The sequence below is a fragment of the Aquarana catesbeiana genome, linkage group LG08 (assembly GCF_042186555.1).
Source record: "Aquarana catesbeiana isolate 2022-GZ linkage group LG08, ASM4218655v1, whole genome shotgun sequence".
Lineage (NCBI taxonomy): Eukaryota > Metazoa > Chordata > Amphibia > Anura > Ranidae > Aquarana > Aquarana catesbeiana.
The window spans coordinates 22789715-22804794 of NC_133331.1; the positions used below are offsets into that span (position 1 = coordinate 22789715).

At 44.5% G+C, this 15080-nt stretch overlaps 1 protein-coding gene across 1 annotated transcript in view; it reads left to right on the forward strand.

Moving 5' to 3' along the window:
* Positions 1 to 15080, forward strand: part of LOC141106648 (alpha-2-macroglobulin-like) — a 129339-nt gene that overhangs the window by 23003 nt on the left and 91256 nt on the right. Inside the window, exons 2-4 of the mRNA XM_073597593.1 lie at positions 2955 to 3138; positions 9139 to 9295; positions 13363 to 13415. Of these exons, the coding sequence (XP_073453694.1) occupies positions 2955 to 3138; positions 9139 to 9295; positions 13363 to 13415 (394 nt within the window). The remainder of the gene's footprint in view (positions 1 to 2954; positions 3139 to 9138; positions 9296 to 13362; positions 13416 to 15080) is intronic.

Below are 15080 nucleotides of genomic sequence, written 5' to 3' on the forward strand. Positions count from 1 at the left end.
GCCACAAAGAATAAAGGCAGTTCTGACCTAATATATAAGTCTCCTTGCAGGGGGTGTGTCCTTTGCCTACATAATTTTGCAAATTAGGTGTCCCTTGTTTCCATTTAAAAAAAGTTGGGAGGTATAATCAATCTGATCAGATTGGCCTTCAAACTACAGACTGATCAATCTAAACGGAGAGCAGACAGGATTATGAAGGCCTCTTGAGCCCCCTAGGGAAAGAGAGCCTTGACTGATGTGGGCATGGCTAGGTGGATGACAAGGAGAACGATTGGTTGGGACAGTTGGGTTGGGATGGACCTGAGCTCAGGGAACGCGTGCCCCAGGGAATTCTGGGTCTTTTGGAAGAGATGCCCACCCTCCCGCCCCCTTTTTCCCATGTTATGGTATGTCGCAGCTTGTTGCGGTTTTCTTGACCTTGCCAGCAGTTAAAGTTGCTGTAATGGGCTATGCCCTTGATGGGAAAATTGGAAGTAGGCTGTCTGTCCAGCACTTAAGGTAAGGACAGGCCCCACTTCCCTCTTTTGGTTAAGTGCTCAAAGTATGACTGTGACTGGTTGAATATGTTCACATGTTATGTGTTGGAATTTAATAAAGCTGTGGCCTTGCCCTTTCCAACCTAATGGTTGTAAGTGTCTTATTTATTGGGGTAAAGGGCAAGGGTGGTGGGGGACTTGATCCCATTGTGTTACGTTAATTGGGACCTAGGCCCATTGCGCCTCAGCAGTCATGGAGGTTCACACTTTATTTCTGCTCTACAACAGGAGGCACTAGTGATGCCAAATGTTACTGTCTTAACCTTTGTTTCTCTGCTTCCCTTAGTTATTGCCCATCATCCTGAGATTTGAGCCATATAATGTTCACGCCATTGAGTACATGTCAAATTTTTATATTGAAACTCATGCTCTCTGGGACAAATTTTAAATCTAAACTTTTATATCTGAAAATGTTCATGGCACCCCTATATCCTGTGTAAAGATTTGTGGTTACGGCTCTCTAATCTAAACCATCAGTCAAGGACACATGAACAGAATCCATAACTTGATGTTCTGCTTTCTTTTAGCACATTTCAAGATTTTATTACAGCTTAATTGCATGTTCCTTGCTATTCCACCCTTTGTTGGTGCTACAGAGGTGTAGAGCTGCGGATGGATGGTTTTCGGCCAGGGGTTCTTCCTGTGGCCATCAGGGAGAAGCTGGGGGTGGCGTGGAGTGCACGGAGGCCTATTGAAGGAGCAGCTGCTCCGAGCGCGTAGCCTATCCACTACCAGATCTCTCCTTCGGTGTAAGCCCTCCACCGGAAGTGTACCCGAAAGCTGTTGGATGACCCGTGACATTGCGCACGCCCTCCGTGCACTCCACGCCGGCCCCAGCTTCTCCCAGATGGCCACAGGAAGAAACCCTGGCCGAAAACCATCCATCCGCAGCTCTACACCTCTGTAGCACCATCCAGATTGGGACTTGAGGAATCCATCACGGACCACCCACCCACAGATAAGCTTTTTATCTATGTCTTTCCTGTACGTTTTTACTATACGATGTGTCATTAAAATACATACTAATACTGCACTTAGGTGGCGCTTCCCTTCTTTACCCCTTTCTTGCCTACCACAGAGCCAGCTCTCTGAGGACAGCAGCCGCCTTTCAGATCAACCACTATACCAGTTTTTTTATATACTCTGAACTGTCAGATACCGACTTAACCCCTGGACTGCCAGTATTATAGCTATGGCCTTAATGCCTAGCTAGCCCATACATCCTAAGTATTGTATGCATTGTTGTACTTGCGCTTACAGTTATTATTTCCTTTATCTATCTGATTTAGTGGACAGACTGGATTGGTCTGGCGGTTTGATCCCATGTTCAATTCTCTGATAGGCACTTGGCAGCCAGGCACACAATGTTTTCCACAGTCAGTAAATGGACTATGCAGCTCTTTTTATTTTTGGGTAGAACTTGGATAGGGTGATGGATAGGGTGATGGTGAGCCTACTCCAGTAACTGTAAACCTGAAAATGAGGACACTAAAGGAGGTGTCTTCACCCTGAAGAGTTAGTGTACAGATGAAGAGTACAAAACAGAATACAAAACAGAGGCTCTTGACAGGCATGCAGTCCAGAGTGTATAAATGGTAACTGCTGATCTCTCAGAAAGTCTTTAGATCCAGAAGGCTGGTACTTGCTATTTCCTGATCACTTGGCAGCCACGTGCAATGTTAGTCAACTTCTACACTCCAGTTGCTTGTGTCCTGCATCTTTAGGAGGCTTTCTGTAAATGCTCCAGGAGGATGGAACAGAGGTTCCCCAGCCAAGCCAAAGCTGGATTCCCACAAAAGGTGTTTTCATTCCAGGCAGATGTCCCAGGGATGCGGGTGTAGTTCATAGCCTTCAGGCTGGGTCTTACTCCCTCAGGAACAAGAGACCTCTGCTCTTGACTCTTGCCCCTTTATACCTCCCTCAGCCCCCTGCTGGTCATTTGCTATATTGACCAGGGATTGGCTGGAGAACTATTAACATGCAGGCTGAGGTCATATTCTCCCACCCACTATGTCCCAGGGTCCCTTGGGAAACAGGGGGGAGTAATTGAGCCCGTAACTACAGAGCAAAGAGGAGTCCTAACAAAGCAATGCTCTCCCTGACTACAGGGAGGCCAAAAACTAAATTTAACAAACAATAGCACTATGGGGTTCTACATGAAAGCGCTGGACCAAAATAAATGAGAATTGTTCTGATATACAGTGAAATGTTCTTCAAAGAAGCAGACCTATGATGAAAGTATAGTGTGGGTGGACTTTGCTCTGGTTGTAGGCAGCTTTCATCATGACAAAGGATCCTTCAACAGATACAATTCTGGGACGTGTACTGAGTGCCTATTTATTTTATTTTATTTATATATATATATATATATATATATATATATATATATATATATATAATTTTTTTTTTTTTTGGCAGACGAATTTCAGTTTCCATCCCTAGCCTCCTGAAGAGTGGAGAGACAGGAAAGGCATGTCTGACAGTCAAACGACACACCGATCCCGTGAATGTTCAGGCCATCCTTGAAGTTGGTAAAACAAACTACACTGTTATCACTGAGCAAGTCCCACCTGGTGACATCTTTAAAACCTATGAATTTCAGGTTAGTGTTGAGATATTTTTACTTCTAGCTGTGGTGTAACAGGGGGTAGAAGAAGTAGTGCCCTTTACAGGAAGGCCTTGATTGGCAGTCAGCATTGGCTGAAGGACTCATCCAGTGGGTTGAACTTGTGTCTGATGAGCAGAACAGATATGTTTGTATTTATTCCACCTGTTTCCATTACATAAATGTTTATACGCACAATAACAAGTTTATGAGCTAACTAGTATGGCAGCCAGCCAAGGGACTATACCAGACTGGGTAAGGAGAATGCACACCTCTCCATAATGGGGACTGGTTGGTGGTAGTGCCATTAAAGTACATCTCAAGGCTAAACTTGCTTTAGGTAGAATGATGAAGGGTTGGAAGGTATCAGTTGTCACTTCTCATTGTAGTCCCATCTTCCTGTCTTGGTTACAAGCGTTAAAGACACTAACAGAGGGTCAAAAGGTGTGTGTGTGTGTATGTACTCTGAAACTACAACTTTTTTTTTTGCATCCACACAAATGAGGTAGACAGTATACTTCCCCACCCCCCTTACTTTTCCACTGAGACATTGAACTCTCACAGCGGGACCTGGTGCTGTCAAAATGAACTGATCTATAGGGAAGGAGAAAACGCACCACGCTGGTCTTCCCAGTGAATGGTTGCGCAGGGGGGGGTCATTGGAAGAGAGCAGGATGAGTTCTCGGCACAGCTAGATAACTGACCAAGCTGTGCTCTCATGCCTAGTCTGGTCAATTTTTTAATTGGAAAGCAGAGGGACTGGCAGGTTGCATGGTTTTCATGGATGGTTTTCACATAAAGAAAGCAATACAAAGAACAGGATACGTTTTCATACAAATACATAGTATAGTAGGCATATATCAAGAATGTGAAATGTTACATTTACATTCTTTAAAAAAAAAAATGAAACGCGTGCAGTCGGATTTTTTTCCTGATTGGAGCCCTGAGCAGGAGGCATGTTAGACCACTGCCTGCCTGTTCAGTTCCACAACAGTCCAGCTCTTTATCCTCCTTTTAGCACAGAGTATTTAAAAGAAGTATGGCTTTTTTATTTATCCTCCTCCCCCAAGAATCATACTTGCCTACATGAATGGAGCATCGATCTGATGGTGATTAGGTAATAACTGTAATACAGAAATTACCAGAACTTCAACTGTACTTTAGTTGAGGTCACCTTCTTCATTTGCTGTCTGGTAGAGGTTTAGTGGTTGGTGCTCCACTTTAAGACTTATACCTTTAGTCTAAAGCTGGCCATACAGTAGGCAGATTTTCAAACATCTAAAAATTCTCAGTACATCGATGACCTGACAAATGCACTTCAAATAGATACAAGAGGATGTGTGGGATTTTTAACGCGCAAATATGATCCAGTGATCCAGAGGAATAGTATAAAATTTTATTGAACAGAGATAAAACATTGTCTAAACAATCATAGCAAGTACACAAAACATGGTTCTTATGGATACAGCACTTTAGATGGAATTCCCAACATGTTTCGCCCACATCCTGGGCTTCCTCAGGGAATGCTGTCAACTTGAGGTACAAGCCTTCTAATTAAGAAAAATATATAACAATCATCAATACAATTTTTTTTAAATTTTTTTTATTATTATATAGAAAAACAAATTTAAACAGTAAGGGTTAATTTTCTAAAAAATTTAACGTGCACATTCAACCCAAAAACATCCTTACTCACCCTGATCTTTAAGAACCGTGTATACTACAATCAGTGATAATTAGGGATGGGCTTTATGTTCGGGTCGAGCATGAGTTCGACTCGAACATTGGCTGTTCGCCCGTTCGCTGAATACGAACAATTTGGGGTGTTCGCGGCAAATTCGAAAGCCGCGGAACACCCTTTAAAAGTCTATGGGAGAAATCTAAAGTGCTAATTTTAAAGGCTTATATGCAAGTTATTGTCATAAAAAGGGTTTGGGGACCTGGGTCTGCCCCAGGGGACATGTATCAACACAAAAAAAAAGTTTTAAAAATGGCTGTTTTTCGGGAGCAGTGATTTTAATAATGCTTAAAGTGAAACAATAAAAGTGTAATATTCCTTTAAATTTCGTACCTGGGGGGTGTCTATAGTATGCCTGTAAAGGGGCGCATGTTTCCCGTGTTTAGAACAGTCTGAGAGCAAAATGACATTTCTAAAGGAAAAAATTCATATAAAAGTAAAAGTGCTAGCGCTAGTGCCGGCTATAATAAATTGTCGGTCTGGCAATACATATAAGTGCATTGATAAAAACGGCATGGAATTTGCCCACAGGGGAACCCTGAACCAAGATTAAAAAAAAAAAATGTGTGGGGTCCCCCTAAATTCCATACCAGGCCCTTCAGTTCTGGTATGGATATTAGGGAAACCCCATGCCAAAATTTTGTTAAAAAATGGCGTGAAGGTCCCCCTCAAAATCCATACCAGACCCTTCAGGTCTGGTATGGATTTTAAGGGAAACACCGTGCCAAATTTTTTTTTTAAAATGGCGTGGGGTCCCCCCAAAAATGCATACCAGACCCTTATCCGAGCATGCAACCTGGTAGGCCGCAGGAAAAGAGGGGGGGGGAATGAGAGAGCGCCCCCCCTCCTGAACCATACCAGGCCACATGCCCTCAACATTGGGAGGGTGCTTTGGGGTAGCCCCCCAAAGCACCTTGTCCCCAAGTTGATGGGGAGAAGGGCCTCATCCCCACAACCCTTGCCCGGTGGTTGTGAGGGTCTGCGGGTGAGGGGCTTATCGGAATCCGGAAGCCCCCTTTAACAAGGGGACCCCAGATCCCGGCCACCCCCCCAGTGTGAATTGGTAATGGGGTACAAATGTACCCCTACCATTTCACAAAAAAGTGTCAAAAATGTTAAAGACAAGAGATGGTTTTTGACAATTCCTTTATTAATTTCTTCTTCTTTCCCCGTTTCTTCTTCCATCTTCCTTCTTCTGGTCTTCCTTCGGTGTTCTTCTTCCTGCATCTTCTTCTTCCCCGCGTCTTCCTCCGCTTCCTTCTCCGGTCTTCTCGTCCGGCATCTTCCTCCAGCTTCTTCTCCACCTTCGTCCTCCGCACGATCCGCCCCAGTGGGAGTGTTTCGCTGTCTGACACTTCTGTTGAGGTGACAGTTCTTATATAATGGAGATGCACTGGGATATCCCTATGGCTTTCCCCGTGTTTTTTGCAGGACCCGAGTCCCCAAACACTTTTTATGACAATAAATTGCATATAAGCCTTTAAAATTAGCACTTTTGATTTTTCATGTTCGTGTCCCATAGACTTTAATGGTGTTCGCGTGTTTGAACAAAATTTTTGCCTGTTCGCATGTTCTGGATGCGAACCGAACGGGGGGGGGGGGGGGTGTTCGGCTCCTCCCTAGTGATAATTCAGGGAGTCTGCTGCCATTACAGAAAACCATAAACTACAGGTAACTGGACTTTACTTGAGGTCACCTTCTTGCTTTGCTGTCTGGTAGAGGTTTATCGCTTGGTGCTCCACTTTAAGACTTACAGTCTAAAGCTGGCCATACAGTAGTAGATTTTCAAACGTCCAAACATTCTCAGTACATCGATGACTTGACAAATGTGCTTCAACATTTTTCTTTCGCTTTTAAAATTCAAGTTTATAATGACTAATTTCTCAAACAAAAACCACATACACTGTTAGAAATTTGTTCATGTGAGAAAAATGTTCATCCTGCTCCTTTAAATTTTTTCCTCACTATGGTTGAAAACAAACTAACTTCATGATTAGCAATTTGAATGTATGAATACAACAAAAATTGAACATATGGATAGCTTTAAGCTGGGTTCACTTCATTGCCGCAGGGATCTGGTGCATCCTGGTTCAGTTTCAGGCCCGATTTTAGCCTGAATTTTTAGCTGAATTTGGACCTGAAATGGACCAAAAGATGTACAGGGCTCCTGTGCAAATTCGTACCAGAGCCACAGCGAAGATGTGTGAACCAACTCCATAGAGAGCCAGTCAAAACCTCCTGCTATTGCTAACTGGATGCGGAGAAACAGCATCTAATTCGCAATGGATAAAAAAAGAAGTAAAGAAAATTACCTAAGTAATAAAAAATAAATAAATAAATAAAGTGTGAAAAAATAATAATAAATATAAAAATAATAAAACATAAATATAAAAATAAATAATAATAAAACGAAAAGGAGAAAAGGAGAAATAAAAAATAATAATAAATAAAGGATAAAAATGAAAAACCGGAGAGAGGAAAAAAAGAAAAATGGAAGATGGGAAAACCTAAAATATTATAGGCGAAAAAAGAAGAGAACAAAGCCTGGGTGCAGAAGGACCTAATCAATGATAATACAGGTTCAATAAAGTGGGAGTCTTTTCATAACAACAAGCAGGTAATCACCCGTTTGTTAATATGATCCTGATCTACAGCTCCTCCCGCCCCTTACTCTGCTTATAGAATGACATTGGAAGGGTGGGAGAGACGGTAGAGGACACACAGGCTGAATCCTGCCTCTGCCCTGCCAAAGGTAGGACTGTGCAGGGGAGGCAGAGAGTAAAAGGAGCCACTGTGATTACGTAGAAAAATGAGAGGCATGACTGCAAGGGGCACTGTAATGGGGGGACTGTGATTGGTAGGGGCACTGTGATGAAAAGGGAACTGCACTGTAAAGGGGGACTGTAATCATTACAGTTTCATTTACAGTGCAGTCCCCTTTATATCACAGTGCCCCTATTACATTACAGTGCGGAGGACTGACTCCGTAATTATCACGTCACCAACCACCCTCGCGAATGGGCGGTTGCTGGAAAAATTGGCTGCTCAATCTAAATTGCCCGGGCCTATTTTTTGTCCCAGTCCGGGCCTGGCGCCGGACACTTCTTGAATGCAAAGAGATTTATTGTCTCTTGAACAGAACTGTGGGAGAGAGGGTTTAGGGCCAGGACACTCTTTAGTAGTTGCAATGTGAATTAGCAGACTCCGACTTCTATCGGTAAACAGCCATGAAGGGAAAGGCATCCAGCAAGACACCACATCTGCATGTGTAGGATCGCTGTCTCCTATGGCACAGTCTTAGAACAGTTTCTAACACAAGCTGTAAGGAACTTCTGTACTTCCTCTACAATCACTTCTTGTAGATCTTCACTCCACTGAGCTCCCAGTCTCTCTCACTAGACTTGCTGATCCACTGCCACTGGATCTCCTGAGCTCTTCCAACCTTCTCACTGAGTATCTTCCTCATGCGTCACCCCACCGGCCTGCTCGGTCCCTAGCTTGGCACACAAAGCTGCTCTGCAAGCGTTGCCTTCGCTGGCTTGACACCTGCTGAAGTTTCCCAATTCTTCACCATCCCTGGTTGGTGAGAATACTGCTCTAGTACTTGCTTTAGCTACTCAATGTGGTCCCAGGTAAAAAAGTGGATGGTCCCTTAGTGGCAACAGCATCCCTTCTACCTCCAACTCATGACAGGTTCTCCAGCCAGCAGAACCATCACTTAGGGTTGGACTGCAAGCTGCAGTCCCAACCCTACGCTGCTCTCTTGCTTCTGGATAGGCCCTCAGACAGCCTAGCAGCCAGATGTGCCCAGAATAGGCATCAGGCTCTGGCCTAGCAGCCCAGAGCAGCACAACACACGTCCACCCAGACAGCCAACCAAGTAACACAGAACCCAGATAACCTAACCTCACCCAAATAGGCTATCCCAGCAGGCCAAGGGACCCAAGAAGATCCCTTCCCAATGGCTGAGATTCCCTATTCATTCCTAATCTGTCCTTGCAACACCCTCGTCTTATCTAATGTCACCAGATACCCGTCCATCTAGTGACAGAAGGGAGAAGTGCAGCAATTCCAGAACTGGGGTGGAATCAATTGATCCCCTAACAATTGGCTAAGGCAACTATGCCTGGCGGGTAAATGTACTAGCAACCCTGCCTAAACATCAGGGTGCTACACCAGCCTTAGACTTCCATCTGGTATTACAATATGCCAATCAATGCATTAACCATTTTGTCTCTAATTGCCCTCCATCTATACAGGTGCCAGAGGTGAAAGAACCAACTCCAGTGTTTCTCCTTGTCAGAGCTGTCAGTAGGAGCTACAACTACACAGCTCGCAGGTCTGTGGTCCTCGCTCCAACTGGCAATTCTGTCTTCATCCTGACAGACAAGAGACTGTACAAGGGTGGCCAGAAAGGTACTTTTTTTTTTTTTTGAGTACACCCCTCACATTTTTGTAAATATTTTATTATATCTTTATGTGATGACATGTTGCTACAATGTAAAGTAGTGCGTGTACAGCTTGCATAACAGTGTAAATTTGCTGTCCCCTCAAAATAACAAAACACACAGCCATTGTCTAAACCGCTGGCAACAAAAGTGAGTACACATGCACCCCTAAGTGAAAATGTCCAAATTGGGCCCAAAGTGTCTATTGTGTGGCCACTTTTTTTTTTTTCAGCACTGCCTTAACCCACTTGGGCATGGAGTTCACCAGAGCTTCACAGGTTGCCATTGGAGTCCTTTCACTTCTCCATGACGAGATCAGAGCTGGTGGATGTTATAGACCTTGCACTCCTCCACCTTCTATTTGAGGATGCCCCACAGATGCTCAATAGGGTTTAGGTCTGGAGACATACTTGGCCAGTCCATCACCTTTACCCTCAGCTTCTTTAGCAAGGCAGTGGTCGTCTTGGAGGTGTGTTTGGGGTCGTTATGTTGGAATACTGCCCTGCGGCCCAGTCTCTGAAGGGAAGGGGATCATGCTCTGCTTCAGTATGTCAGAGTACATGTTGGCATTCATGGTTCCCTCAATGAACTGTAACTCCCCAGTGCCAGCAGCACTCATGCAGCCCCAGACCATGACACTCCCACCATTAGGGTTGTCCCGATACCACTTTCTTAAGACCGAGTACAAGTACCGATACTTTTTTTAAGTTATCGCCGATACCGATTACCGATACTTTTTTTAATGTCATGTGACAGTTTGACTGATGGGCATTGATAGGTTGCACTGACTGATGGCTGGCACTGATAGGTGGCACTGACTGATGGGCACTGATAGGTGGCTGGCATGGATTGCTGGCACTAATGCTGGCACTGATAGGCGGCACTGACAGGTGGCTGGCACTGATAGGCGGCACTTATGGGCACTGATAGGTGGCTGGCACTGATAGATGGCACTGATAGGTGGCCGGCACTAATAGATGGCACTGATAGGTGGCACTTATGGGCACTGACAGATGGCTGGCACTGATAGATGGCACTTATGAGCACTGATAGATGGCACTGATGGGCAGGCACTGAAATGCAGCAAAAAATTACATGAGAGGAAAGGATTTATTTTGTAATGCTATGCTGCGACGCCCATCTTGGTACACCTTGCACTCGGCCACAGTAAACCAGCAGCGGACATCTTGTTACACCCAGCCCAAACTATATGGGCTGGGTGTAACAAGATGTCTGCTGCTGGCTTACTGCTAATGTCCGCTGCTGGCATACTACTAATGGTGACCGAATGCGACGGCTCTGGTCACCGATCCTGATGCGGCTGCGCCCTGCACCTCTGCCAGCTTACCTAGCTAGTTCCACTGCTCTTATGGACTTGCTCTCCACTCCGCTGACTCAGCCCGCCCTCTCCGCCCATTGACCCCGCCCACTGACTCCACCCGCCGACTTCCGGTTGCACGCAGCCTCTGACTCGGCCTCTCCCAAGTGTTGGATCAAGCATCGGGAGCATTTGTGCGAGTAAAAGTACTTGCGCAAATGATCGGTATCGGTCCCGATACCGATACTAGTATCGGTATCGGGACAACCCTACCCACCACCATGCTTGACTGTAGGCAAGACACACTTGTCTTTGTACTCCTCACCTGGTTTCTGCCACATACGCTTGACACCATCTGAACCACATAAGTTTATCTTGGTCTCATTAGACCACAGGACATGGTTCAAGTAATCCATGTCCTTAGTCTGCTTGTCTTCAGCAAACTGTTTGCGGGCTTTCTTGTGCATCATCTTTAGAAGAGGCTTCCTTCTGGGATGACAGCCATGCAGACCAATTTGATGCAGTGTGCGGCGTATGGTCTGAGCACTGACAGGCTGACCCCCCCCCACCGCTTCAACCTCTGCAGCACCGCTGACAGCACTCGTACGTCTATTTCCCAAAGACAACCTCTGGATATGATGCTGAGCATGTGCACTCAACTTCTTTGGCCATGACCATGGCGAGGCCTGTTCTGAGTCGAACTTGTCCTGTTAAACCGCTGTATGGTCTTGGCCCCGTGCTGCAGTTCAGCTTCAGGGACTTGGAAATCTTCTTCGCCTAGGTCATCTTTATGTGGAGCAACAATTTTTTTTTTTTAGATCCTCAGAATTCTTTGCCATGAGGTGCCAAGTTGAACTTCCAGTGACCAGTATGAGAGAGAGCGATGACCCCAAATTTAACACACCTGCTCCCCATTCACAACTGAAACCTTGTAACCCTAATGAGTCACATGACACCGAAGAGGGGAAATGGCTAATTGGGCCCAATTCGGACATTTTCACTTAGGGGTGTACTCACTTTTGTTGTCAGCAGTTTAGACATCAAATTTACACTGTTATACAAGCTGTACACTCACTACTTTACATTGTAGCAAAGTATCATTTCTTCAGTGTTCACATGAAAAGATAGAATAAAATATTTACAATAATGTGAGGGAGTGTGTGTATATAGTTTCCATGCTACTTTGTGTGTGGCCAAACTTTCGATAGGGGGTTATGGATTAGAACTGTCAGGTTTTTACTGCTATCCAGGGCTCTGGACACATTTGCCCTCACTTTGTCCAGTGTCAATTGTTTCCCCAGACAAGAAGTGAAGGTAAATTTGCAACTGACACAGAGAGAGTTGACGGCTTCTAGCCTTCCCCCTACTTTACTTTAAGATGTGTGGGGTATGATTTCTCTGTCCTTGGTGCAGATTTTCTTTCCTGTCTGATGAAACAGTTGTCGCCCTGAAGGAACATTTCTAATGTAGTGCGCCCCACCCCCCCAGCATCAGGGAGGGCTGACATTTTACATCATGGTGCTGGTTCTTGGGCATGGTGGGTGTAGAAAAGATGGTCACCAGTCACTTTTAGGATGAACAAAAGTGAGTTTATTGCTCACAACAGAAAAAAAAATTCTGGAGTGTTGGGGCACAGGACACCCTAGGACAATATGCAGACAGATCAACAGTCTCCAAAAACAAAACCACAAGGTATACAGAACAAGGGCCTTAGGCAACAGCTGTCTCCTATAGCAACCAAAACATTACAACACCGTGCAGGGTTTCCTTGGACAAGTCCGCCTTGCCACTTTCCCAGCCTCTTCAGTCCCCGGCTCATGACGAGTAACCTCTGGTACTTCATCTCAGAACTTCATCCTTTTCCTCATGCCCCCAGGCAACAAGAAGCTCCCCTCATGCCCCCAGGTGACTAACAATCTTTCTCTGGCAGGCCCTAGGCCTCAGACTCCAGACCTCACACATCCACACCAGACCAAGGTCTGGGTGGGAGGACCCTGATCACCTGACTTCCTCCAAATATATACTCTTTCCCAGCATGCTCACTGGCCTGAAACTCCTGATTGGCTGGAAGATGTGCATATTTCGAACTTAGTCTCACTGCAGCTCATTATTACTAATGCCAAAGTCAACAGTGCCACCTATTGACAGAAGGGAGGAACCACAGTTAAATCAGGCTTGGAAGAAAACCCAAATGATCACAAAGACTACAAATCAGCCGGGTTAGTTACCACCTAGCACAGCTAAATTTACCAGTATCCCCTGTTTAAGACAAAGGTGTTACACTAAATTGGACTGGATGTCAATAAAACCTGGGGGGGGATTCTAATTCTTCCTAACCTAATCCAAAACTACAACTTGTGTCTAGATGTAAACCTTACCTTTGTAGCCATCCCTGACTTTAGGAACAGCTTCCCTGTATTCTATTATTTCACACATTGCCAACCAGAAAGACTGGTGCATTCCTGGAGGGTACAAGTGGCTTTCCTAGTCACATACTTAGTGCATGTGCCTGAGAACTGATAGTCTCTGGCAGGCAAATTGGGAACTCTTGGAGTGATGGGGTGCAGCAACCAAACCTCTAGTTTCTGGTGATTCATCTCATATAGCTGACCACAACCTCAAACTATGGCTTTTATGTTAAACTTTATTTCTGTCTGGATACTTGATTGTGTGTGTTGGCAATAACTTGGTGCACATCTTCTCTTATTTGTCTACAGTACAGATGTACGTGATGTCAATGGACAATAATTTACGCCCAGTAGAGGAAACTGTGAGTATTGTTCAGATCTCTGAATTTAAAGTAGATAAAAACCCATTCCCCAATATTGAATAAGCTAAAAGATTGAATGCTGGGCACAGTGGGCATATATAATGCTTGTGTAGCCTTGTCTTGTAGGCTTCCTCTTCTCCAGAGAACTGGTTCCCCTGGAGCTGATTTTTTGCCATTTTTTGCCAGTTGTGTGGCTGTCCACACAGCCACACAACTGGCCATGGGTAGGAGCACTACATATTTTTGCTGCAAGCCCAAAATCTGCAGCTTTCATTAAAATGTCTCCTCACCCATGGTGGTTCTTTTTGGGCACAACTGCTTGAGGCAGTGCTTTAGCAAACCAATTGTCACAGGTATCTGATGCCAATATTGTGTAAGACAGCTGAATTGCTTGCTTGGTGCTTAACCGCGCCAATAAAAGGGGGGGTGTATGCTCAATATCCTGTAGTTTTGTGATTGGCGTCCATTCAGGGCAGAGGGCAAATTAAATTCAAACTTACTGGAAAACCTACACATTTCTTTGAAGTAAACTACAGAATGAACAGGCTGCATGTTCATTATTAAACCACTTTATTACAAGCCTAAAGACTGACCCTAAAAATGTAATATATATCCCATTTACTCCGGATGTTGATGATCCCAGTTTGTGGCTTTCACTTTACTGTAGCTAATTATATGTTGACCAATTGCTTTGTACTATCAGACCGCTTGGAATGTTCGGGGTCAGCAATAAAGGGATTGCTATTTGGATAGTTATCTGCAGTATACAGCTCACTTTACAGGGCAGCACTCTGTACACACTTGGCATTTGAATATTTTTACACACTTTTTTAAATATGTGAAATTCATTTCATCTGCACTTTTTTTTTTTTTCTCAAAGCAGAAGTCTCTTCAGCAAAAAAATCTCTTTCCCATGCTGCATCTGTTAACAACATCACGAAAGTGAATTGATCATATTTGAAGATGCATTCCCTTGACAACTGGGGGGGGGGGACCTGCTTCTTCACTGAGGATGCTTGGGATCTGTTATGTACTGAGGCCCCAAATACTGAGGACTTGACTTTCTACAGTCAGGTCCATAAATATTGGGACATTGACAAAATTCTAATCTTTTTGGCTCTATACACCACCACAATGGATTTGAAATGAAACCAACAAGATGTGCTTAAACTGCAGACTTTCAGCTTTAATCTGAGGGTACTTACATCCAAATCAGGTGCACGGTGTAGGAATTATAACAGTTTGTATATGTGCCTCCCACTTTTTAAGGGACCAAAAGTAATGGGACAGATTAACAATCATCCATCAAACTTTCACTTTTTAATACTTGGTTTCAAATCCTTTGCAGTCAATTACAGCCTGAAGTCTGGAACGCATAGACATCACCAGATGCTGGGTTTCATCCCTGGTGATGCTCTGCCAGGCCTTTACTGCAACTGTCTTCAGTTCCTGCTTGTTCTTGGGGCATTTTCCCTTCAGTTTTGTCTTCAGCAAGTGAAATGCATGCTCAATCGGATTTAGGTCAGGTGATTGACTTGGCCATTGCATAACATTCCACTTCTTTCCCTTAAACTCTCTGGTTGCTTTCGCAGTATTCTTCGGGTCATTGTTTATCTGCACTGTGAAGCGCCGTCCAATGAGTTCTGAAGCATTTTGCTGAATATG